We start from the raw sequence: 25521 nt of genomic DNA on the forward strand, positions 1-25521 counted from the left end.
AAACCCTGCAGAGGAATTTACAGATGTGCGTGCTTTCAAATAAATAATTTTACTCCAGCCAGTATTCAGTCAAGTTTTAAACAGAAAGACTACAAGATTATCCCTAATCTTGTTAACTATGCCAAATGTAAGAGAAACACAGATCGAGGCATCCTCTGAGTGCATATTTCTGGTGTCATCCTTAATCTGCTCACCTTCAATAGCTGAAACCCAGTTAATTACTTAAAGTTCCTAAAAACGTTCTTCAAATAAGACATTTTGATGTAGATGCTCAGAAAAAAATAGATGTGAGACCAGGGACTTCTGTTTTTTGGAACACCAGGTCTGTTTGCAGGAAAGACTGTTTTTAAAAAATATTACAATTGTCTTGGAAATGTAATTTCTTGAAAATTAGGAAGGAAAGGTATATTGTGGTTGCTGTCAGTCTCTGGGTTTCTCTGGATCTTATATTTGGTACATTTTTTGTTTAATTCTGTATTTTAAAGCCTATTTCAGTCTAGGTTATGGAGGCTGCCAGTGAGGGGAGCTAAGTAACCACACTGGAGAGGCTGCAGCACCTGGAGCTGTGTCCTGCTGCAAGCCAAAAAGTGTGTTTAAGCGTGAAAACAAACCCCCGGGCAAAGGAAAGCGGTGAAAGCCCCACTTCATAAAGCCAAAATTAAAGGACCGTCAGGATTTTACTCCTCAGAAGCAGCCAGGATGGAAAAGTTTGAAGTCGGTGAGGGTGCAGTGGCAGGAAGGCTTCGGCAGCGTGAGATGTGCGAGGCTGGATGGTGGGACGGGGTCTTGGCTGTGAGTCACCCCGGGGGGCAGAGAGGAGAGCTGCTGGGGCAGGCATGGCGCGGTAGCAGTGAAAATCTTGACCCTCCCAAGGTGGGAAGTTTCATACAGTACATTTGAAGCTTAGATGTTGAAAAGGAAGACTCTCGAGATTTTTCTGTCTTGTCTTAGTTGTCAAATATGTGAGAGATTCCTTTGATTTAGGCCAGTTTAACAGTGTATTTTCTCACTGTGCACATTTTATTTTCTTTTAATTCTAAACATAACAGCATATTCTTCCTCTTTCATGTTAGCCGCTTGCTCACTAAATCTTCTGGTGAAGATTCTCAGCCTTAAATCTGAAAATGTGCATTACCTAAATCCAAAAGAATGCTCTTCAGTAATATACTCAGTGGTTTACATCCCCAAAACATCCTTCAAAGTAAAAACTGCGCAGCTGATGCCCCTGCCGCAGCTGCCCCGCACCAGCGTTGACACCGGAGCTGGAAGGCCCGTTGGCTCTGTCAGGCTCCGTGCGGATGCTCGCTGCTTCCTTATGTGATGCTCGGTAGCGGTGTCTGGGGCCAGGTTTGGAAGTATTTCAAAGCAGAGATTAAAGGTGCAGATATAACCAGGTAATACAACAGAAAAGTCCCTTTTCAGAAGACAGAAATCCCTTCTTGCGTATCTGACATGACTTCTTGTAGGGTTGGAGGGGTTGACGTCTGGTCCTTGTAAGGGAGGGAATAGGATGGGAGCAGTCCCGTTGCAGCAAATGGTAGAGACAGTAGAAGAAAAAACTTTCACCAGCTGAAAGCCAGCAGTGGCAGGAGGAGTATTTTCTCTTTCTGTTAGAAGCAAAGGGAGTACTTGAGTCCTGGCTCCTAAATGACTGTTTCCTACAGGTCCCTGAAGAGAAAGCCTTTTCTTCTCCTTTCTGAACAAAAACCAGTGAAATAAAACATGGAATTTAATTTCATTCTGCACAAATTGCTTCTCTGGGCACAATGAAATATTTTGTTCTCAGGCGTGAGTGGGTCACTGCGGTCTCAACACTCATCTGCCATGTGAGGTTCATCCTTTAAGCTGCCGGAGAGCATTTGTTCTGGGCTCCTGTGCTAATGCCCTGGGCATCCTAATGATGCTCTGGGACGGACAGCATCCAAATAACAGTCCCTACAGCTGGTGCTCTGGGATGAACAGCATCCGAATAACCGTCCCTACAGCCAGGCTAGGCAGCAAGGGACACTGCCCACACCAAGTGGTCTGACTCCGGCAGGTGGGCAGGAGGATGGCTGAGCCTCAGCCTCGCTTGGTGGGGCAGGTCCGCCTGCACTCGGGAAGAGGTGAGGGCTGTCACTAGCTCTGCGCCATTCAGGTAAATGCCCCAATTGCTCAGCTGGTGGTAGCAGGGAAGAGGCTACTACCTTAGGGCTAATTTTCAGATAATTTGGGGATGAAAATCAAGCCTTTTGGCAAAGAGGCAAAATAATCTACAACTCCATCTCCATGCCTGCTGGTTCCCATTCAGGGCTGACATGCAGCACCAGCTTGTTTTTTCTTTCTGTCCCTCTCTGTGATTTCATTTGTGGATCACGGGGGTCTGATCCTCCTGCCTTAGTGTCTGCAACCCGCTGGTGAGTGCAGGCAGCGGGGTGGGCAGCCATACAATTTACCCCAGCGGGATGCAACTCTGCCCTGGGATTGCAGCATGGGGACAAAGCTGGTTTAACTGCAAGCTTTTGGTTCGTGTAGTGCAAATGTAGCATGGACAGCAAGTAACATTTGTCATCATTTTGCAAAAGATTTGAACATGAGAGCTTGTTGAGCGCTGCTTGGGAGGGTCTGCTCTTTGATTTATGAAATCACAACTTTTTGGTGCACCGTTGCACAGTCTGTCACCTCTGCAGCATGGGACCGTGTGCCGTGGCACCCAAAGGAAGGCAGCAGGAGTTAGGAACCTCTTCAGTGCTGGAAGCATCTTCCTGGGGGCACCTGGCTGCGATGGGGCTGCCCGTAGCCCCCCACCCTGGGGCCTGAGCCTGGGGGCTGCCACGGGGCTCCCGTGGCTCTTAGCAAGGCAGGGGCATCCTCCCCCCCCTCCCGCCCCCGATAATGCTATCACAGCATCAACTGTGTGGAAATTAAATACGATCTCAATATCCTTAAAACTGCAATATGACCCCATGCTTTTAGTGCTGTGTAATTCCTGCTGAGAAAAGCTGTGCTCTTCCAGGCTCCTGTTTGCTCTCTCACTTTCACACATGCACACACTCATTCTTCATCTCTTGCTTGCAGACTTGTTTCAGCCCTTGCTTTCTGAGTGCCTCCTTCATGAAATATCTGTGGGTTTGATTATTTTCTCCAGGTATATTGGCCTGTACCTTCTCCAGGTTAAACTTCACAATCACTCTTTGTACAGGATTTGTAAACTTTTCAGGTCCTGTTGTATTATTTCTCTGTCCTCACTTGTGACTGTAACACCTCCCAGCTCCGTATTGGCTCCAAATGCAGCATGCTATTTTCTATAAAGACTAATAAGAAGACATCAGATTGACATCAACTCAGATATCTGCCAGGACATGTGCTCCCAACTAGACTGCTCTTCTGCTGTACACCCTGAAGAAACGAAGCAGTGACAAGTCGGCGGGGTGCCTTGCCTCACGGCCAAGGGTGTGAGGTCACGCCTTGTGCTCCTGGCGATGAGCACGGCGCAACCAGCTCAGCTGCGAGCGACTGGTGGTCATTCAGGCTGGGCCCATCGGGGTGTCCCTGGTGTTAAAAGCTGGATTAGCCCCGATGGACCTGTAGGAGTGTGGGGATCTCCAACCCTTCCTGACCAAGCCTGATGTGATGGGGAGACAACTCTACTGGACCTGCAGGTGTCAGAGAGAGCTTTTAGCCTTTCACTGGTGCTTAGAGGTTACGTACCAGCAGTATGACGGCATATTTATTTAGTGGCATGGCAGCAACCTGGTCAGGGACACTTATCAGGAAGCCCCTGTGCTTAAAATGTAAAAGTGGAAGGAGCTGTAGTTCGGGGAGGGAGGGGAGACCCAGTGGTCCTGAACTTGGGACTTGAACCTGCTTCCCTGCTCTTCCCTGGCATCCGTACGGGCCCTGGGATCTGTGCCTGTCCACGTTCAACACTGAAACAGGGACGGTATTTCCCTTTGGCCAGGCCTGCTGGAAAATAACCTTTCTGGGTCTAATATGAGCAGCTATCAGAGACTCAAATTTTGTCATTTTGCAAGACACAGGATAGGCATGGTAATTACTGTCTTAGGACTAGGACTCACTTTAGGCTTGCACAGAAATCGAGTAGATGATAAGAGCCAGCGCTGTGTGCAATTACATGGATGAGTCTGTGCGTAGACATCCGTGCTGAGGCTCTTTACTTCCGAAGTAAAGCACATCTTGCTGGATGCATGAAGTATGATAATTCCTCAAATGGCAGATTAGAGCAGGAAGAGCGCTCATTTAGTGTTATTTTACCCTTATATTTTCACAAGGGCTGGGTAAATATATTAGCAGCCAGGAGCTCTTCTGTGCTTGTTGCTGATGGATGTGCTTGTCCGCTTTGTGTCTGTATGGCTTCATAGGTCCCATGGTGCTAGAGGGATGGCGAGCAGATATTTAGCTTCAGGGGCCACAAGGGATGGAGGGCAGAAGTGGGCTGGGGTTGACTGGGAGCTCTCCTGGGAGGGAGAAGAGCTGAGCAGCGAACATCTGCATTACGCCTCCGCTCCCCCGGGTGTTAGCGCCAGGGGGATTTCGCCGCCAGCGCGGTCAGGCGAAATTGTCAGTATTGATGGCTGTCCCAAGGGAGGGATGGGGGAGTCCTGCCACATACCACTGGGGCCATCCGTTTCTACTTGCCCTGCCCAGGATTTTTGCTCTGTTCTGCGGTTTGCTTCTCTTTTCCTTCCTCTTCTCCCCCCTCTCATAGCTTTTCTGCAGCCTTTCTGTTGCTGGCTGAGGCTGTCTCAAGAGGGTTAAGGAGGGACTCAGTGCTGCTGGCCAAGAGCAGCCACAGCAAAAGGAGATGAAATAACCTCCAGGTCTTGGTCGCTCAAGGGCAGCTGCGCAGATTGCTGGGTCCAAGCCCTCTTTGTGAAGGACCCCAGCCCCAAGATGCTGCAGTGAGGGGGAAAGCAGAAATGCTCCTGGAGATCCCCCACATCCCTGGTTTGGTTCTCTGGTTATGCAGGTGAGGAGGGATAAGAGCTCTGGACGTGGGTGATGCTAGCCCTTGTTGCAGACTGCAGAAGGCAAAGTGCTGGCAGCAGGGCAGCGCAGAGGACACCCCTCCGCCAGCCAGACTCACAGCCCCACCAAAGGTCTGCATCACTAAATAACTAAAATCACTAGCCATCACCAGCAGATGGTTATTCTCCATCTGCTGGGGGGGTCCTGGTGTGTCCTGCTTCTGCACCATTGGCTTTTTCCTTCCTCCTGTTCAGCTTTGGCATGTGGGCTTGTGGTCCTGTGGTAGCCAATGCGTTGGCTGTGACAGCCCCATTGCCCTCCGGCCAGAGCCGCGCTCTCGCTGAGCATCCCCTGGATGCTGGAACAGCCCCTGCCAGCTCTGCGGCCGATCTGCTTCCCTCGGTGTGCCCCAGCTTCTGCCCAGCCCCGAGCAAACCCACAGAGAGGCAAAAGCATGGGGTAGCCTCAGCAGCGTCGGGGTGGTGCTGGGGCCGGGCATGGCAGCGGGGGGCCGATCTGAGCTTTCATCTCTCTCCCTGGGTTGAAAATGCTTTATAAAGATTTGAGAAAAGGAAAAAAGGAGGAGGAGAAGAAATAAATTTTACACACACAAAAAAAATGACCTATCCAGGACTAGGTTGCAAAATATATTAGGGACTAGGTTGCAAAATGTATTAGGTTAAAAATATAAGAAAAACTTCAATAAACGCGAATCAATATCATAGCAGATTAACTTCTGAAAACCCGAGGTAAAAACTGAGTTACACTTATTAGGATATGATGGAGATTTAAGCGAGACATTAAAGAGATGTGTTCTGAGTAATATATTGGATTTGCTGTAATTTTATTAAGTCAGAGGCAGGCCTGGCGCTGTGCCTTCCTTCACTTCGCTACTGCATCACATGAGAGCTTGATGTCGTCAGTACAGGGAAAGTAGCGGACACCAAGGGTGGATTTTTAAATTCATATTATCACAGTTTGGCCTGAGGAAAAGCAATGGCTTAAATGGGCTAAAACGAAGCCCCAAACCCATCTAAATAGAAAACAGTTAGTTTTTACATCCGCAGATGATAACTGGCATTGCTATCCAGCACCCCAGAAACAGATTAATGTTTAAATTACAGCACTCTGCTCAGTGAGGATGGTAGTTTTAGACTTGCTACAAAGGTCTTTTGTGTTGCACTACTCTTAAAAACGTTATTTTAGGGTCTCCTCAATTCAGTTATGGTTGTGCTTGAGCCGTTAGGAAAGCCCGCGCTGCCACGTTACCTCCCGTATGATGACAGAGGGACGCGGTGAGAAAACAAAGAAAAACTCCAATCTGCGTCGAGCCGTAATGAAACTAAATTTTGTCTTAACTGCGTTCAGTTCTTCTGCCGTCGCTGTCACATGCCAGAGGCTTTTTTTCCTAATTGAAAATGATAGCTCCCCGGGTGCCGGGGAGTCATGTGGCAGCTTTTATTGCCGGGCGGATTATGTGCCCGCTATATTTCACACACCGCCTGGAGAAATGCAGCAGATTTTATTGATACGAGGGACAGTCCCTCATTGGGTTTTTTTTCCCTCTCTCTCTCTCTCATGCTTGCGTTCTCGATGTAGCTCATTTCCAATTTTATTAACATCTGGGATGTGGTAGGAAGGCTTGGGTACAAAAATTAGTGGAGAGCTCAGGAAGAAATATTCCCTGATGCTCAGATTACAGGGATGCACATGCATATGCTTCCACTATTCTAGTAAAGGAAAATTTGGGAGGAAAAAAAGAAAATCCCCTGAATTTGTTTGACCATGAAAAAGTTAAAGAAAGAAAATTCATCTATCCTCAAAAAGGTTAATTTAGTCTACCAAGACGAGGAGATTAATGAAAGTGCAAAAACTAATATAGTTTAGAAACTAAGTTAGCTTTAGAAAGCAAGATAAGGCTAATGACAAAATAAATCACTTTATAACCATTTAGCAAGAGTGGTTTATGACTAATGTGGTACTGGGTGGGTGTCCCTTTCCAAGCTGTGGCCGTGCCCCAGCGAGGGTGGGCCAGCAGCTCCCTCGTCCCCCGGTCACCCACCCAGATTGCATCCTTGCATCTCTCCAAGGCTGCACCGAGCAGGGGGGATGCAGTGCCGAGCATCACTGGCCACGGCCAGCAGGGCTGCGGGACAAACCTGCACCACTGCAAACCTCCCTGGCACTGAAATCAGCAGGGTGCTGCACTAGGGGGGTTTCCAGAGTGCAATTTGCTTTGCCTGCTGCTGAAAAGAGCAGCCTTTTCTGCACGATAGCGATTGCTCTGCATCTGTGTGAACTTGAAGTAGTTGGTGAGAAAATGGGGTGACCTGGGTAGCTCCTCCTCAAGCTATGGCCACCCTGGCAGTGGACCTCACCAGCAGCCCACCCCATGCCCCAGGGGGGGCTTGGATGCTTACGTTTAGCTGTCCTAATTTTGGACTGAGCCCCCCGCAGGGATGACCTGGTTCAGTAGCAGTAAGTCTCCAGTAAGTGAGCCCTACCTGCCGGCTGTGTCTGGGCTCACGGGTGTCAGCAGGCGTCTGACCCAGTGCCACCCGGGGGGTCTCAAATGCTGGCCTGCATCGCACCCCACCACTGCCCGGGTAGGCACAGAGAGGGGGCGGGAGGGAAAAGGCCACGTTATTGATAGATGAGCCCCATCCCAGCGCTCCTGCAGCTGGGCTGAAGTGCTATGGGCTGCTCCGGCCCTTCCTGCTCGTGCTGAACCTCAGGCATCGCCTGCCAGCGCTGCAGGGGTGGTGGGAGATGCTGCCCCACCAGCTGCTCGAGTATCCAGCAGTGTCTATGGTGGCTTTGCTTCAGGCACCAGCCAATATTGAGGCGGCGATGAGCTTCTCCACGTCCTTGGGTCAACCTCCAGAGCTGCTGGCCCCACTCTGAGCACAGTGGCCAGCCCCTGGAATGGGGATGCGGAGGCTGGAAGGTGCCTCGGGCACTCACCGTCTCTCTCTGCTTCGTATAAATAACCGAACGCCCGCTGGAGCAGCAACTGGCGACCTGATCCTCCCCGCCCCACTTACCCTCCCTCGCTTTCTCGTGCTCTCTCTCTCTCTCTCTCTCTCAGCTAATGAATATTTATTTAGACAAAGTGAAGCAGTGCTTTTAACAAATTGTCTTGGGCAAAATTTAGCATTAATTGGGTATGAGTTTTCAGATCACTTTACTGTCCTCTGCTCAGGGTAAATGGATGGAGGTGCAATATTGCAACGGCTCTTCATATTAAGCTGTGGGAAATGCTCAAGAATACATTTTTCTACCTTTAAATCTGAATGAATGCTGCCCTATTTAATGAAGGGCTCTTCTATGAGGACTGGAGAGTTGAAGGAAGGAGAATTTCATTTTTTGCTTCATTTTCTTTTTAAAGCGCCTGTTCCAGAGTCCTCTGACATTAATAGAAAATTTGGGCAGTGGATCATTTCTTAAATGAATCCTATTGCTGCATCTCCAAACTGGCAGGAGGTCATGAGAGGAAATCCAGAAGCTGCCAGGAGGGCCATGCCCTTCAGAGAAGGGAGTCATTCAGGGCTCAGACCTCGGGGTGGCTTCTTTCAGGTTCCCGTGCTGCTTTACAGGTGACGTCTGAAACTCTTGCACCACAGCCCCCTCTGTTGCAAGCACAGGTAGCCCTGGACCAGCTTAAATAGCCTCAATCAAAATGGCACGCAGAGCTGCAGCACTGTAAGAGCTCAGCCAGAATGCCTGGCTCTTTTAGGGGCTGGTACTAAAGCAGTGGTAGTGATAGGTATAAATATATGTGTATATACATCTATATGTGAGTGTGTTTTATGTGTATATATATATATAAATATTTATCACAGTAGTGAAGGCAAGCTCTGTGGTGTTCAACCTGTGCAGCCACCTGCACTGACGGCTGCAGCTCGCCGCTGGCAGAAGCGATAACCGCTGGCTTTCCTCAACGCGCCTGCTCACAAGAGCTGCAGGTGAGCAGATATGTCACCAAAGCCTTTTGAAAATCATCATCTGCTGTATTTTCTAACAACAGTAAGTTAAACAGGCGCTCATTAATTGGCCGAATTTGCAAAACTGTCCTTCTTCTTTTCCCATGGTGCAACGAGTCCCGTTCGAGGGATGCCCTGGCCGGTCCCTAAAGGTCTCAGTCACAGGAGTGGAGCTGGTGGGTGAAGCCGAAATCCCGGCTGCCCCCTGAGCCCCTACTACCCCTCCTACATGGGGCTACAGCCTCCACTCACTGGTTTCCCTTCCTAAAAGTCCAGATTACCACAGCTGCCCATGGGGTATTCACTTACTTTCAAATGTCCTTTTAATCGTAGATTTGGGTGAGTTATTTGGCTATTCTACACCAAATGGTCTGAGGGCCTGACAATTTATATGCACACAGCTTGTGTCACTTATACAGATCTATTGCTTTTTTCCTGCCTTGTAGAGATTCCTGCGCATTTTTCTGCATGAGACGTATTTAAAACGGAAAATAAAAATAACACATTAATCTTTTCCTTCCTCTGCCTCCCAGATGAGCAAAACTGCTGGAGTAAACTCCAAATGATTCCTTAATTGATGGAGAAATGCAGAAACCTAAATCAAGCTCTGAGAAGATTAGATTACAAACTTTCAGTGGAAAAACTTCAGGGAGACCAATTCTGTGAGTTGCTGAAAGCTTCGAGTTGTTGAACCCCCCCGAGGTGCCCCAGACACCTCTTCCCTCCAGGACAAGACTAAAGAAAGCTCTCGCCTGCCCTGTGGAAGACGCCAGATGGTACAAACGCCAGCGCAGACCTCATGCCCGCATGGGCAGCTGCTGCGGACGCCAGCCCCGGCGCGCAGCCTGCGCGCTGCGGTGCCCCGGTACCCACCGCGCCGGAGGCGTCCGCCAGCGCTCGCACTGGAGCTCAGCACCGTAGCGTGGAGTCCTGTGCCAGAGCGGTGTCCCGAGCAGGTTGGAAGGCTTTGGCTTTCGCAGTAACTTTTTTTGCAACCGATCAGCTGGCACAAAAGCTGCTGCACATCCAGCCTGGGACAACGAGCTGGAGACATAACCCCCAGCACGTGGTGGCCTCTCGGCAAGCCAGTGGTGTTGGTTTTATTTCATTTTTCACATGTCCTGTAACTGTTCCTGTGTAAGAGCATTGGAGATACCTGGGCAGTGCTGCTGTGCATAAACCTGCTAATCTATCAAGAGAAATAGGCCAGGAGTGCAGCAAATGTTTTTCTGCCTCTCCAGGCCATGGCAACATGTTTCGTCGGAGGAGAACAAGCTGGGAGCAATAGACATAACAGGATTAAAATGGTGGCTGCTCTGTCATTTTCCACGCTAACCTGGGTGCCTGAGAATTGCTGAAATATGGCTGAAATGCTGCTGCGATACATCTTGTTTAAAAAAGTGATTTGTTAAAAGAAACCGCACGGCCAATAACTGAGTCTGGTCCGTTAAAATAATATGTAAACACTGGCCCCACAGTTTAACCATCACACGTTTTGATAGCCTTTAGGAACTGAAAGGCAATTCTCGCCCCTCTCTGCTTTATCATATAACCTCATCAGAAGATAAACAGCCTCCTTACCCCCAAACATTTTGCAATTTGCATTTAGATTGTTTGGTGCCAATGTTCAGGATAAGATACTTCCCAGCTCTGTCAAACAAAACCTGATTGTCATTTAGCAGCGTGGCAGTCAATTTATGTTTCCATTAATGCAGATCCCAGGCAATTATCTGGGGAGGGGAAGGGGAAAACCTTAACAAATTGCCCCCCTGTCTGCTAGGCTTATTTTCCAGTGGGCAGCTGGAGGGCAAATTCAGCATACCCATGAGGAAGAGCGAGTGAATGCCTTTCTGCTGTTGCTGGGGAGAAAGCAAAGGGGTGGGGGGCAGCTCGCGGACCCCTTGGCTGTGCAGCATCACACACACGAGTCAGCCCTCAGCGCTTCGCAGAGGCAGCGGTGATGTGGGGCAGGGTCCTCACGCCCGGGCCGGGAACAGCAGTGGGGACGTGTCGGGCTTTGACTCCCAACCTGATGCAGCACCAGAGTCGGAGCCAGAGCCCCAGCGGGTTTCCTCAGGGCTGGTACGGCACGTGTCCGCTCAGCAGGTGGAGATGTGCTGCCACGCACTGCCCTGTTCCCGTAGTCTCCTGGGCTGTGCCTGCACCCTCGTCAGGACCCCGGCCCCCAAGTGCTCATTGTGGCCCTGCCTGGCTGGGTGGGGTGGCAGAGGACGTGCCCTCCTCGCGATGGGACTGCCCTCCACCGCTGCCATGCACACCCCAAAACTGCACTCCTGGGGCCTGCCGGGGGATTGCACCCACTGACATGACTGGCACCAGCTTTACCAAGCTCTTGTGCAGATAGGAAATGCAAATTTAATACATTTTCCTTCTCTGACAGTAAGCTGAAGGCACTCCCCCCTTCACTCCTGTCTTAATGGCCTTGTTTTTCCCCTCCCTCATCACTTAGCATTGCTCCCCATCACTGCTGCACTCACCATAGGGAGTCCATGGGTGACAGTAACTTCACTGCCGAAGGCAGGTTCCCCATGGCTCTCCCCCATCTTTTGCTGGGCTGCAGCTGGTACCTTCCCCAGCTGTGCAGTGCCGACAGCACCGAGGTTTGCCTGGGCATAGCATTTCCCTGAGGACACTCACCCCTAATTAAAAAGCCAGCCCCCCTTTCCAATGCCCTGTCTAAGAGGGGCGGGCTGGTACCACTGGGGCAGCCCTGCTCCCTGGCTGCCCTCCTTGCTTGTGGGTTTTTTCTGCAAATGCACACATATATGTCCACACAGGAGGTTGCAAAGCTCGTAATCCTGCACACAAGACTGTTCCTTTTGCCTTTGCAAAAACACCGCGTCGCGTCTTGGCTGGTGCAAAAGAGCCATTTGTGTTGGGAACACCTTTCAGTCTCTCCCTTGCCAAGTCGATGGGATGCTGGCTGCCTTTCCCTGGGGCTGCGGGGGTCTCTGTGGGGTGGGAGCAACGAAGAGATCCGAGTAGGGATGGGCCCACCTGCAACTGAGCTGTACCTATAAACATGAAGGGGACATGCAGGCTGTCTGCCGCAGCTGGGAGGGTTGGGGGGCGAGAGGACCCCCGTGGTGCAAGCCCCTTGGTGGCCTGGCTCGTGGCCCCTCTGCGGCAGCGTGGGGCAGGTGGTGCTGCTCAACGGCTGAGAAAAATCAAGTTGTTTTCTGAAGGGAGGAGAGACACCCACACCCCAGTGATTGGAAATACATCTGTGACCACTTAGAAAGTTACTTTTGCTACATGAAAGGCTGGGATGCGAGGACAGGGCCTTCTCCAGACTGTATCACCTCTTGGCTTCCCTGCTAGTACAGCTCATTTATTTGGTTTGGCACCGACTAGCCAAGCTGTGTAGCTGCCAGGTTCACCATGTTATAAGGAGCTGCTAATGTCAGAAAGAGCTTTTGGCTGCAGGAAAGCCCTGCAGATGTTGTCCAGGTGGTTCTGCTCTCCACGAGCGTTTAGGAATAGTCAAGCCATGTAACAATTTTATGATGATTATTTTTCTTTCAAAACATGACTGGGATTCCTATCAGGCGCTGGAGCAGGAGCAAAGGGCGGCGTGCGGTGCGAAGGCTGGGCGAGGTGTGCGGCATGTGCTGGCAGTGCGGGACGGAGAGATGCCAGAGGACCGGGACCCAGTGAAGCGTGGAGGGGACCGGTGCTCCAGCCCAGCTTGGAAATAGCTGTCAGGCTCCTCCGTGCGGCATTTTGCACCACGCTGCTTGTCGGGCAGGGCAGCTGGTGAGGCCGAGCAGAGGGAGGGATGTTGCCTGCCTACGTTCAAATTCTTGCGGTTCCCACGTTTCAGAATTTTGACTCAGGATCCAGCTGAGGCAAAGAGAGACTCGTGTCACCTCGCTGGAGGGGTGGCTGCCTTGAGCAAGCCCATGACAAAGATGCCCTGGTGAGCGGGCTGAGCGTGGCTCCTCCCTGCCCTGCGTGCTCCCGACCGGGGCAGTGAATCACCACCTGCGGGTGCCTCTTCCTCAAGGACATCTCCCAGCCAAATCAAGGCAAACACATCCAGACCCAGTGCGTGCTCCCCTCCAGATGCCCTGCACTGTGCTGCTGAATGGGAAGCTCGGGCCTCGTGCAAAATGGGCTTACGCCCCTCACCTGGGCTAGGGGGACGTTCGGATGCCCGGGGTACAACCAGGTCCTTCCCTCTCTCCCGGTTCCTTGGCTGTACGTAGACTGGAGGACACATGGACCCTGCCAGCACTGTGCCCAAGCCAGGGGCAGGAGGAAGGGGGTCTTCCTCTGCCCACAAACCTGCTCAACCCACCAGGGGACCTCCGAGCCCTCCTGAGGCCCGCTAGCAGGATCAGAGGCTGCTCTTTTCCTTGTAAATGCTTCTGCTGCCGCATCCCCTCCCAGCCTCTCTGCCATAGCCTTGCCCTCGCCACCTTAGTTCCTCTTCCTAGCCTGTCCCTGCTCTCTTTCTCTGGACCTACACACTTTTTCTCCACATGTAAGCTAAGTGTTAACTTCTAAACATTGTGAAGAATCCCAGATCTGCCAAAAGAAGATCCAGAAAGAGATTCTAACTTTTCCTCAGGCATCTCTTACCTTTAACTCACCTTTATTTATGTGGGAATTACTACTGAAAGCAAAGGAGATGTAGGGACAGCTCAAAACGAGCAGGGTTTGCAGAGGGGTCTCCCCTGTTTTCCTTGTGAACCCCAGAGCCTCTTACATTGCTAGTTCACTTGCCATCTAATAGAGAAAGAAACCTCAGTCAAGTTGCCTTAATGTTTATTTTATTTAAAGAATCAGAAACACAGTCATTGTAGTTCATTTGTACTCATATCCGCCAACATTTCCTAAATCACGTTAACATTCATGTATAACAAAAACATTTTCTGAGCTGTGCAAAGTTCAAAGGAATTGTTCAATTACTTGAACCCATTTCTAGAAGAGCAAACCTGGCATTTTACAAACTGAGGCCGCCAGAAGGAGTCTTTTCTCTTTTTTCCCCCCATTGTAGGAGATGCAGATGCCCCCTCCTCCCCCTTTCCCTGGTATGACAGGTAAAAATTAGACCACAGTACGAGTCGAACCTCTCTCAGTCCAGGACTTTCCAAATGGCACTGGGTCACGGTTTTGTATCACTGAGCTGTCTGAAGTTCTGCGCTTGTGCTCCTGGCATGGAAGTGATTTGTCCAAGAAGATTACTCAGTAACCCAAACTGTGATGATAAGCAATAAACAGGGGCCAGAAACAGCTGTTATCAAAATAGAAACACACCCCCCGCCCCCAAATATTTTTCCTTGCGGGAGGTATGACTGGAAGGGTTGTCGTCCATTAAAAAAACCCATCATCCTCCCTGCAAAATATGTTTTAAACCACTGATTTCATGACACGACGTCTGCGTGTTTTCCTTGATCTTCTCACACACCAACTTTTGTCCTGTTAGAACATGTTAGAGCATGAAAAGGTGGAAGTCTGGAACCATTTTACATCTGGCTAAACACAATAGACAGCAAGCAAGCCGTCATCCTGTTTCATTTTTCTGAGTGTAGTAAATACACCCACGGAACAGAATTTTAAGAGAGCTTTAACCACTCTAAGTTGTCAGAAAAAATCTCCTCATCTCTGACAGATCTAACCCAGAATTTTTATTGGAATCGATAACATGCATCTTGGCATTGCTGACTCGCTAACTGTGCAGTTTACTGTTGGAGGTGCAGTGATACCAGTTCTGATCTGGACCAAATAAGTGGACAGATATGGCTCTAGTCTCAAGCAAGTCTTTCCAGAAGACGTTTCTTCAGTCTCTTATTGGTTATAAAAAGGCAATTTCCTCTCAACAGTAACTAAAGTTTTAGTGGCTGACTCATTACAATCTGGAATATGAACAAATGCGGCAACATTAGGTATAAAAAGAAACACCCTGAAAATGATGCCTCCCTGTTTGAAGGTGCTATACTTGGCCATGGACTGTGTTTCTGGAATCGGTTTGTTACGTGTGACAGCAAGAAGAAACTTATTTTACAGAGAACAAAGTCACGGAGCTGAACTTAAACAGGACCGCTCACTTACGTGGGGTTTGATATGTACTAGTATACATGGCTTGAATGAAAACAAAACTTACACCTTCGCATACGAAATACTGGTAACGCAGTAATGATGTTCACCCACTGGGCCTCTTCCTTTTAATAAGATCATCTCCAGGTTACAGTGCCTCCGACACGCTTTTAAACGACCACCACATGCGGGCTTTGGCAAACAGCCAGCCGCTGGCAAAGGCAAGGTACGGATACAGCTACGAAAAGCCTTTCATCACGTTTCATTCCTCAAGAGCCAATGTCTTTTTAAATACTCTTGCAATTGCATTATGGAATTTTTTCTCATTCTGCTTCACATGAATAACGGGCTAAACTCGCTTTACATTTATTGCACCTTTAAGTCCCTGGTAGATGGAAGCTTATATTGCCTGATAAGGTTTGTATTGTAGCTTGACCACGTTAAGAAATGGAACAGTCTCCAGAACTGTACATTTCTACAGTAAGAAATCACATTTCGATAACGCTAGTTACAGCCATCGCAGATCAGCTCTCGTCTCCGTGATGCAACGACAGAGGAAAACTCCACGGTCCCTGTGCGTGCTAGAACCTGCAGTGTTCTTCTTATTGCCATGAAAAAGTCAAATAAAATTACTCCTCTGGGAATTACTTCCAATTCTGGAGTAATTACCACCCTCCAGACAGAACGCTGTGCTTCAGTGTGGGTCTTCAGCCGCTCTAAACACGCAGGGGAGAGCGAGCGCATGCATGTCGCACAGGCACGCTCCCCCAGGGATATTTGTCGGTGACCAAGCGGCTTTTTCTCTTTTCCTCTATGAAGCATGAACAAGCAGTCTGATCTCGATTTTCAGGTACGTTTCTAATTTCATATGTTGAATGCAAATCTTGTTGCAGCCTCTCTGTTTAACCAAACCAAACCTTTAACAATTAAAAAAAATAGCACCAGATGTATGAAAAAGAGGAAATGTCTGATCTAGTAGGAATATATATAAAGTAGAGCAATTCTTACAGTAAAAAGGTATGTCATACAAAAAAGCAATGGAAAGTGATACTGAAGGACAAAAATCCATGCTGCGTATAATAAGGGCAGAAGACAGGCAAAAGGGATTCTGCTCAAATAACCACCATTTAATGGTGGAGCCGTCCTTCCTCCAGGACCTCCCCGGCGGCAGCGCCAGGACACCGGGTGGTGTGGGACTCTGAGCACTAACACACTCACTGACAAACTTGCGCAGCATATCTTTGAGGTATATAGAAAGCATGACATTAACATTTTGGACTCCTCATTCTTTCTTGCACGATGATGCACCTATCTTTAGCTTGGGTTTTCTCCACCCTCCCCTCCCTCTTTTTCCCTCGGGAAAAATGAAATCCCAGTTTAAGAGCTTCCTAGCACACCTCCTTGAACTCTCAAATCCATCTTGCATAGGCCAGTAATAAGAACACTGCAGCTCTGACAAATAAGTTACAGCAATATAACAACTTTCCTCTTAATTTTTTTTAAAGATATCTTCTCTATAATTTACACAAAGGGTTAACAGCCGGCATTTAGGTTACGTACAGTCCAGATGGGCGTCCTTTCAGTCTGTGATTCCAGGTGGAAGGCACTACTTCGACATACCACTGTATGCACCGCACGCGGTCTCAGGAGCACAGCGGGGCACTGCGTCTCCAGAGCTGTAGACTGAAGGGCATGGGGGGGAGTCTTTGGAAATAAAAATGGCAGTGGTCATCAGTCCAGTTTCCCTTTGCTGTCTCTTCTTGTGCTATGCAGTTTCCCCTGAAAACTCCTCCAGTTGAGAGAGTGGCGAGCCGTCCTCAGAAGCTCTCGACAAAGCTGCCAGGGAAGAGGCCCGTCCTGCCATTCCTCTGCAACGTCCCTTTGTACCAGCCGTCCTCCCGTTTCTTGTGCACAAACACAATGTCACCTTCCTTCAGTTCGATCTCAGCCTCGCTCTGCGGCGGGTATGGGACCACAACACGGTACCTTTGGAAACAAAAATGTGAAGACCTGGTCAGCCAGCGGTTGAGCCTGCACCTGATGGGAGCAGCCAGGCACCAGAACCAGAACCAGAAATCTTGGGGACAAATACTTTCGGAAACATCAATAAGTTACATTTTGCACACCAGTTGTATCTGATGCAGCTACATTTTCTGCTAAAACTCAGTATGACGGGGAGATTTCTGGCCAGCTTGACTGGAGACTTGATCAGGACATACTCCAGAGCCAGACCATGAAAGCAGGAAGGTATTGTCAAATGGCTGGACTATTTGCAGTGGTCCTGCACCAGGGACTCAGACACTTTCTTCCAGCGCTGTGCTTGCCTCTGCTGTAACACATCTCATTCAGCACTGCATCCGCTCCATCCAAAAATCATAGAATCATAGAATGGTTTGGGTTGGAAGGGACCTTTAAAGGTCATCTAGTCCAACCCCTCTGCAATAAGCAAGGGACATCTTCAACTCGATCACGTTGCTGAGAGGCCTGTCCAACCTGACCTTGAATGTTTCCAGGGATGGGGCATCTACCACCTCTCTGGGCAACCGGTTCCAGTGTTTCACCACCATCATCGTCAAAAATTTCTTCCTTATATCTAGTCTGAATCTACCAGACCCTACTAAAAAGTCTGTCCCCATCTTTCTTATAGGGCCCCTTTAAGTACTGAAAGGCTGCAATAAGGTCTCCCTGGAGCCTTCTCTTCTCCAGGCTGAACAACCCCAGCTCTCTCAGTCTTACCTCATAGCAGAGGTGCTCCATCTCTCTGATCATTTTTGTGGCCCTCTTCTGGACCCGCTCCAACAGGTCCGTGTGCTGAGGATCCCAGAGCTGGATGCAGTACTCCAGATGGGATCTCACCAGAGCAGAGGGGCAGAATCACCTGCCTCGCCCTGCTGGCCACCCTGCTTTTGATGCAGCCCAGGGTACGGTTGGCCTTCTGGGCTGCAAGCGCACATTGCCGGGCCAGGTCCAACTTTTCATCCACCAGTACCCCCAAGTCCTTCTCTGTAGGGCTGCTCTCAATCCCTTCATCCCCCAGCCTGTATTGGTACCGGGGATTGCCCTGACCCAGGTGCAGGACCCTGCACTTGGCCTTGTTGAACCTCATGAGGTTCACACATGAGCCTGTCCGGGTCCCTCTGGATGGCATCCCATCCCTCAGGCCTGTCAACCTCACCACTCAGCTTGGTGTCATCAGCAAACTTGCTGAGGGTGCACTCAATCCCACTGTCTGTGTCATTGATAAAGATATTAAACAGTACTGGTCCCAGTATGGAGCCCTGAGGGACACCACTCATCACCGATCTCCATCCAGACATTGAGCCTTTGACCACTACTCTCTGGATGTGACCATCCAACCAATTCCTTATCCACCAAACAGTCCACCCATCCAATCCATGGATTTAGAGAGACCAATGTTGTGGGGGACTGTGTCAAAGGCCTTGCAGATAGATGACATCCATAGCTCTTCCCTTGTCCACTGGTGATGAAAAATGGGGTTTGCAGTGCTCCCACCAACTGCCTGTGATATTGGCAGAGGTTAGCTAAAGCAGTTCACATTTTTATTCTTATTATGTTTCTTGAGAATGTACTTTGGGTCCCTCAAACTTGGAAGGGAAGCTAAAATTGAGAGATATCAAATGACTTTCAAAGCACTCTCCAAACCAACAGGGAGCCCCTGTCCTGAACCATTCACAGGGCTCTCTGGGAACTTAGTTTTCAAGTGTCACTTCATTTCAATGAAGCAATGACGGGTCTGATCCTGATACAGCTATTCTGCACTCAGGCTTATCAGCAGGCGTCCTCCTGAGAGCACAGACTGGGCCTTTTTATATCAATGCAGTTCTGTGCATAGTAGGGAATATATTTCTGCTGCACTGTTTTTTTTTCTTCAGCACAGGTACTTTTGCAGTCATCTGGCATTTGGTTAACAGTCAATAACTGTCTTGCTAAACGCAAAGTAATGAATACAGTAAGATAGTTAAAAGATGCCAATTGATTACCTGAAGCCCATCTCCTCAGGATTAATATTTCCACAACCACTGCATGGCCACTGATGCCTCAGTCATGTTTGTTACAAGGCAAGTATGTATTTAAAATAATATCCTATCCTAGACTACTAACTTCAATGGGCCCTGGAGGCTCTGGACCACTCCCAGAGGCCATTCCCAGTGAGATGGTACCAAAGCAAGGGACTCTCCAGTGGCAGTCGCTAATTTTCTTTGTGGACGATGCTCAGGTACCTAGTGACTGCGGTTCTGAAACTAGGGACTGCACTTTGACATGGCAGTGAAAATACAGGCTTTGGCTCTATGTTTGGACATCTTCACGGCCAAACATCCCGTTACTTGGAAAAGCATTTAACTCCATTTGGAGTGGAGATTCTACTCTAAAACCTGACTATGGCCTTTTTATCTTGACACAGCAACACAGTCATGTAGAAAATACATGTGTTCAAGTGCCATCAAAACTCTGCCGGTCTTCTCTGCCTCTTGGTCAATAAATCTAGTTGTCACGTCCTTCCTCTGTGGAAAAGCAAATAACAGAGGTTGAAACATGTGCTGCTGGCTGGCTGCAGGAATATGGTCTATCACACTATCATCTGTCGAACCGCTACACTTATATTATGAAGCTTTGCCAATTACAGCCATTATGCAAATGAATGCACCCATTATTTCAAACACTCTGCTGCAGTGTTGATTAATTAAATTATCAGAGTGGAACAATTGTAGCTAAGATGATGCCAAGTTTCAGATCTCGCAACTCTATGCACAATCACAGTGCGTTGGAGCTCTGCACCAGGACCTCAAGAGACTTTGAGAAAGAAGAGAGTTGGACCTCAACAGCAGCTGGGTGGTGCAGAGGTATTTGCAGGCCCTTTTGGCAGATCAGGAAACAGAAACAAAGAAAAAGGCGGTGTCCTGGGCAGGGTGGCCCCAAAGACCCATCTGGGACTGCCAACACCTCATGTCATACCTTAAGCACGGAGCCATCGTTTTAAAGCCAGATTACATCCTAGGAGTGAGGAGCTGCTAGTCCCTAAATGGTTCACATGAGGAGGGAGGTTACGCTCAATAGGAATGTGCCCATCGTCATAAAAGGGGTTCTGCACAGCATCTCCTTAGAGATTTAGAAAAATAAATCTCAGTCGCTGCATTACCAAATGAAATACTTTTTCCCATTTAAGGAAACCCCAAACGCTATGGTTTAAATTGAATTAACTACGGTACATTATAGGATAGCACTAAAGTGTTTTTGATAGAATAACAAAATCTTAGATACGAAAGAGCTTGCAAATCGGTTAACAAATCCTCCATGAGAGATGGAAAAAGATGCTATGCTTTTCCCCTTGAGAGGCTTTTGAAGCGGGGCCTGGGAGAGGCAGCCCGGTGAGGGCCGGCAGGTCGCTGCCGTGCCGCCCGTCCAGACCTCCAGGTGGCATCTCAGCCTAGTTTATCCTCTGGAACTGAATTGCACATACATATATTAGCCATATTTTTTTGGCAGAAAAGATCTCTTCTTTTCCCTCCCAGACATCCTCCCTCACTCCCAAAAAGGCAGTCCTTTATACTTCTATTTATATCCCCCCTTTTCATTTCCCCTTTTGTCCCCTCTTTGAGAAGCTACTATAAAACTGTAGGTTTTCTTCTTACACCAAACTGCTTCCTGGCATCTTAGATGGCTCTCAGAGCAATCTCAATTTTGTCGGTGTCACATTACACCTCTAAATTACCAACTTTTAAAAATGCTAATTAGCTGGGCAACAATTGTGATGACAAGTGTGGCAACCACCTCTGCCTGTTATTAACAATGTTCGGTATTTTCTGTTGCAAAACGTACTTTCGATTTGGCAGTTGTAATTCTGCCAAATGTTAACCCTTTTGGCTCAAACTCTGCAGCTGTTGACCGTGTCAGGCTGAGGGTCCCACATTCAGCCCAAATGGTCTCATCACCTCCAGGAATAACATGAGGGTTTTTGCAGCACCAGCAGGACCCAGGTGAGGGCTTCCACAAACTGTTCTTGGGTCCCCATACTTAGGAGCAAAGACCTGTCCTGTGGCCCCACTGATCTGTCAAGGATGGTGTTCCTTCAGAAAATCACCTGCTCTCGGCCAGGCTAAGACCATTCAAACCACCCCAAAATGGCACATGCTTAGTAGAGCCTTGTATGAGCACTGAAGGTAAAATCTCTGCTGATTCATGCTCCAAAATGTCCTAGCTGTGAGGGACCTCAGAGGTTGCATTTCTCTTCCTTCCCCAGCAATGGGCTCCTCTTATGTTTTTCTCTCAGGGCACAGACTCGATGTTGGACTTCCCCACTGCTGTGGCATCCTTGGGTTGGGCACTTCATCCTCAGAGGGGACTGTCCGGGATGGGCAGTGGCCTGGGGAGAGTCCTCAGTGCCCAAGAGAAAATACATGAGGAGAGGCTGAGAGCAGTATCAGCAAGGACAGGGGACAGTGTTTGCCTGAGCAGGGAAATCTCGGAGCTGGAGAGTGGGGTAAGGCGAGGGAGGGGGTGGAGGGTGAGGGAGGCTGATGGGAGAAAAACTGGGAGCCGAGGGAGAAATGGGACCATGATGAAAACTGGAAGCCCTGACAGCAGGTGTGGGTATGGCTGCTGAGGGGGGCAGCTGTGCTGAGCTGAGTCTGGGAGAGCAAAGAGCCTTGGTGGGAGGGAGCCTGGGGCTGGGACATGACACCCCGTGGGACAGGAGACTGCAGGGGCAGAGGCTGGCCCTGGGGCTGAGGGTGGGATGGGGACCCTGGCAGCAATTAACTCACTGAGAGCTGGGAATGGGTCCATCACCTCTGTCCCTCTGCTGTCAGCAAAGACCTGGGAATCCTGCTGTCCCATGTCTTCACAGCACTCGTCCTTGCAGTCAAAAGAAATGCCTCTCCCACCCAGCTCTCACTTTGCTACCGCTGCTGGCATCTGCAGCTAAGACTCCTAAGCTCAAATAGATGTTACATGAAGGAAGCTCTGGTTTTGTTTCTTTTAAAAAACAAACTGACTAAAAATGTCATGTATGTAGATGCATGAAGACATCCACTACCTTAACAGAACAGGAATGTTTCGCACCCATGTGTCTGAGATGAAGAAACAGGCAACTAAAATTGCCCATGACTTCACTTTTGCTAGTGTGCAATATAATCTTTCATTACATGATTGCATACTATTTTTCCCATAGGATGCCTGCTTCATTTAGTGCACAAGATGTCCCGCTCTGGACATGAGTCAAGGCTCTGACATGGAACCCATCTTTCACAGAGGCTGGAGGATGTCTGGTAAGTAACCACTGCGAAACTCAGAGTAGCGCAGGTGCGGGGAAAGTGGCTTCTCTGACTCCTCCAGCTGCAAAGCCTCGTGCCACACTTTCCACAGAGTAAGACTCATCTCATGCACTCATGCGTAGGAGTCAGTTGTCTAGTCTAAATTACTCATGCAGGCTCTCTGTCAGTGTGCACAGACAGGCATTGAACAGTATTGATCAGAACTGATCAGTAATTAAGAGCTGGGCTCAGGCCTGGACACTGAGGAAAAAAAAACCAAAATACTGAGTGTCTGCTCAATGAGTAAATACGTGCACCCAGGACACTGGTGGAGATAGAGAAACTTAGGAAAACAGTTGTACAATGAGGCAAACTAGGTCTGCAGGGCTAACCTCCAATCCAGTCCCATTCAGAGTGCTTGAGTTCGGAAGCTTAATGCAGGTTTCTATTTGTCAAAGTATCATGCACTCAGGACAGGTTTCAGGAGTCCAGTCCTGTGACTCCAACAGGTCCCTTGTGTGTTAGGGTTACACAGTTAGTTTTGTGTGGGATAGATACTTGGTGAAAATGAGGCATCTAGCCCAGTTAACCACTGCTCCTGCTTACCGGTGGAGCTCTATTTCTCCATGCTTTTAGTGGCAGACTGCAGAGACCTGCAAAGTGCCTCTGCACGCTACAAGCCAGAACCCGCTTCACCATATTACAGTGTCTGAATCAGCAGCCTTAGAAGAACAAATCTCAGTTGGATCTTTTACCCTTCTGCTGGAAATATCGCAGGATTCAGTTTCTGAGAGAGTTAATTCTAGTTTCTCAGTCCTAAGGCAGGTATTCCTAGTCAGAGAAGCACTTAACCATGTGCATACATGTCACTGTTCAGTCAGAAATTACTCCTGGGGTCATTTCTCTAGTATCACTTTCCAGGAAAGAAAAGCCCTGTCCTTTGCTTTCCCTCTTGGCAAAGAAGTGCCAGCAAAATTGAAGTGCACAGCAAAATTGAAGTCAATGGGCATTAAGCACATGCTTGAATGCTTCCTTGAATTGGGAGCTCAATTTCTAACGTGGCAGTGATTTGTAGAAAGGATACATGGAAATACGGAGGGGTCTATTTTAAAGACTGCTCCCATCTTACTCTGCAGCACTGTTGTAGTTACAACTTGCTTGAATGCTCCACGAAAACCATAGAAACATGGCACAGATCTGCCAGTCGTGACAGTAAGTCTGGGTACGACTGCTTTATCAGAATATAACATTGCAGAATTAGTGCCAGTTACTATAAAAGAGTCAACAATGCGTGACATGTTTTACTCAGGTTTGCATCTGGGAACAGTGCCAGGCAGCAAGGGGAACATGACTCACGCACACACACACGCACGCTCAGCTCTCCTGTTTTGCTTAATGTACAGTCATATTTTCTTGAAGGGGGTGGCAAGAAAAGTATTTTGCTTAGGCGCTGCTAGGCAGACAGCACACCCCTCTCCCACGTGAACTGACAGCGTCAGTGGGATGTGGGCAAGTCTGTGGCCCAGGCTCTGCCTGACCAAGGTGCATCCCTGTACAGGTCCTGGTTCTTGCACCAGCAGAAACTGGATGGAGCAGCAGGTGGAAAAGAGGCTGTGGGGCACACGCAGCCTGATGGGGCAGTCACTTGACAGTCAATCACTGCAACACAAAATGACAAGGACAACACCTGGGAAATTTCTCCGCTCTGCTGCTCGGACTGCTGGATGCTTTATGGCAGAGAGCAGCTGAAGGAAGGTGGTTTTATAAACCAGTAGTGGGAAACTACACCCAGAAGGCAGAGATGGGCACTAACTATCCCAGCAAACCAGTTACATATCAAGGCTAAATGACAGGCTAAATAAAATCCAGGCATCCTTAACCAGGTTTTGGAATATCAAGTAGGATAAGACAAAATAATTGTTTCCCTCACTCTCCCCTTGCACAAAAAATGAATGAGAGCATAAACATTAGCAGCATCTCCGAGAGGGCAAAGCTCCCTTCACCTTCTTGTCTGACTGGCTGCAATTCCCACGAAGGGCCGCGCTGCCAGGCAGCAGAATAGGCAATTCTTCCCTTAAGTAGTGACCGTCAAGCTGCGAGCAATCACAGCTTTTTAATGCACCTCCGATAAGGCTAGTGGCATGACCGCTCGGGTTTGATCAGTAGCCTGGCTGTGGCGAGCGCTGGAGTTGCAAGCCAACCGCTATGGGAGAAGTAGCGGTGCTCTGCTGCCTGCATGAGCCTCATTTCGAATGCCGTAAATATTAAGGAATGTGCTGCTTCTTCCAGCCTTTCAGTGCTCTGTCTCTGTGCGCACAGATGGGCGTTGGGAGACAGAAAGCCAAGTACAGCTAAGTGCACTGAAATGCTTTGCAGCTTTTTAAAATTTCATCCAGCATCTGAATCTGTTTATCTAACCTTTTTTTCCCTCTCCTCCCTTTTCTTTCTCAGAGAATTGCTCCTACTGTGCGGATGAAATGCACCAAAATGCAAACAAGCAAAATATGGAGCTGAGTGACGTCGAATGCGAGTTCCTCCATTGCCAGATGTGAAAAGAACAAGTGGTTTGAAAACCGTAATTTGTTGAAAAAAAAGTATAATTTGGTACTTCTGAGCAATTTGATGATTTAATGAGCACAGATGGATGTGGGATGAATTTCTAGGAGACAAGTGTTTAATGTATCTGCTCAGATCATTCCAGGACTAAGCATTATCCTTCATAGTGCATGGAGGTAATTAATATTTCCCATTATGGGCATGAAAAAACCCATATGATCAGTTAAGGAATGCAGATACACCAATGATATGGAAGTTAATTCATAAATCAATTAGAGAATCTTGCCTGCTGTGTATAATTAGGGTTACTTCAATTATAGCTTATTTTCGGATTTAAGACTCAGGAATTAAAATGCTTAAAATCAGAGTAAGTTCCTTGCCACCATATACTGCAATTGGAAGTATTTACTCAGTTTTAGCCATCTAAATGTATTGACTCCTGATTCCAGCACAGCTGAGCAGACGCAGCTAATCTATGTCCCTCTGGTTCTATTCTGCCACTTAAAATTGTCATCAGTTAAATGTTCCACTATCCGGATCATCCTGAGGTGAACTGAGAAATTTGTAGGATATGGGACTACCCCTGGCATATTAAATAATGTGTCTGGACTTCTCTACAGTAAAGCTTTGAGAGCAGCACCTCAACAGCCAGCTCTGGAGACGTCAGGAGATGTTCTTCT

The 25521-nt window shown here is 48.5% G+C and overlaps 1 protein-coding gene across 1 annotated transcript in view; it reads right to left on the reverse strand.

Moving 5' to 3' along the window:
- Positions 1-16576: 16576 nt before the first annotated feature.
- Positions 16577-25521, reverse strand: part of SH3RF3 (SH3 domain containing ring finger 3) — a 248411-nt gene continuing 239466 nt past the window's right edge. Inside the window, exon 10 of the mRNA XM_082337659.1 lies at positions 16577-17000. Coding sequence (XP_082193785.1) covers positions 16832-17000 — 169 coding nt within the window. The 3' untranslated portion in view covers positions 16577-16831. The remainder of the gene's footprint in view (positions 17001-25521) is intronic.

Source organism: Platalea leucorodia, assembly GCF_965183815.1.
Source record: "Platalea leucorodia genome assembly, chromosome: 2".
Classification (NCBI taxonomy): domain Eukaryota; kingdom Metazoa; phylum Chordata; class Aves; order Pelecaniformes; family Threskiornithidae; genus Platalea; species Platalea leucorodia.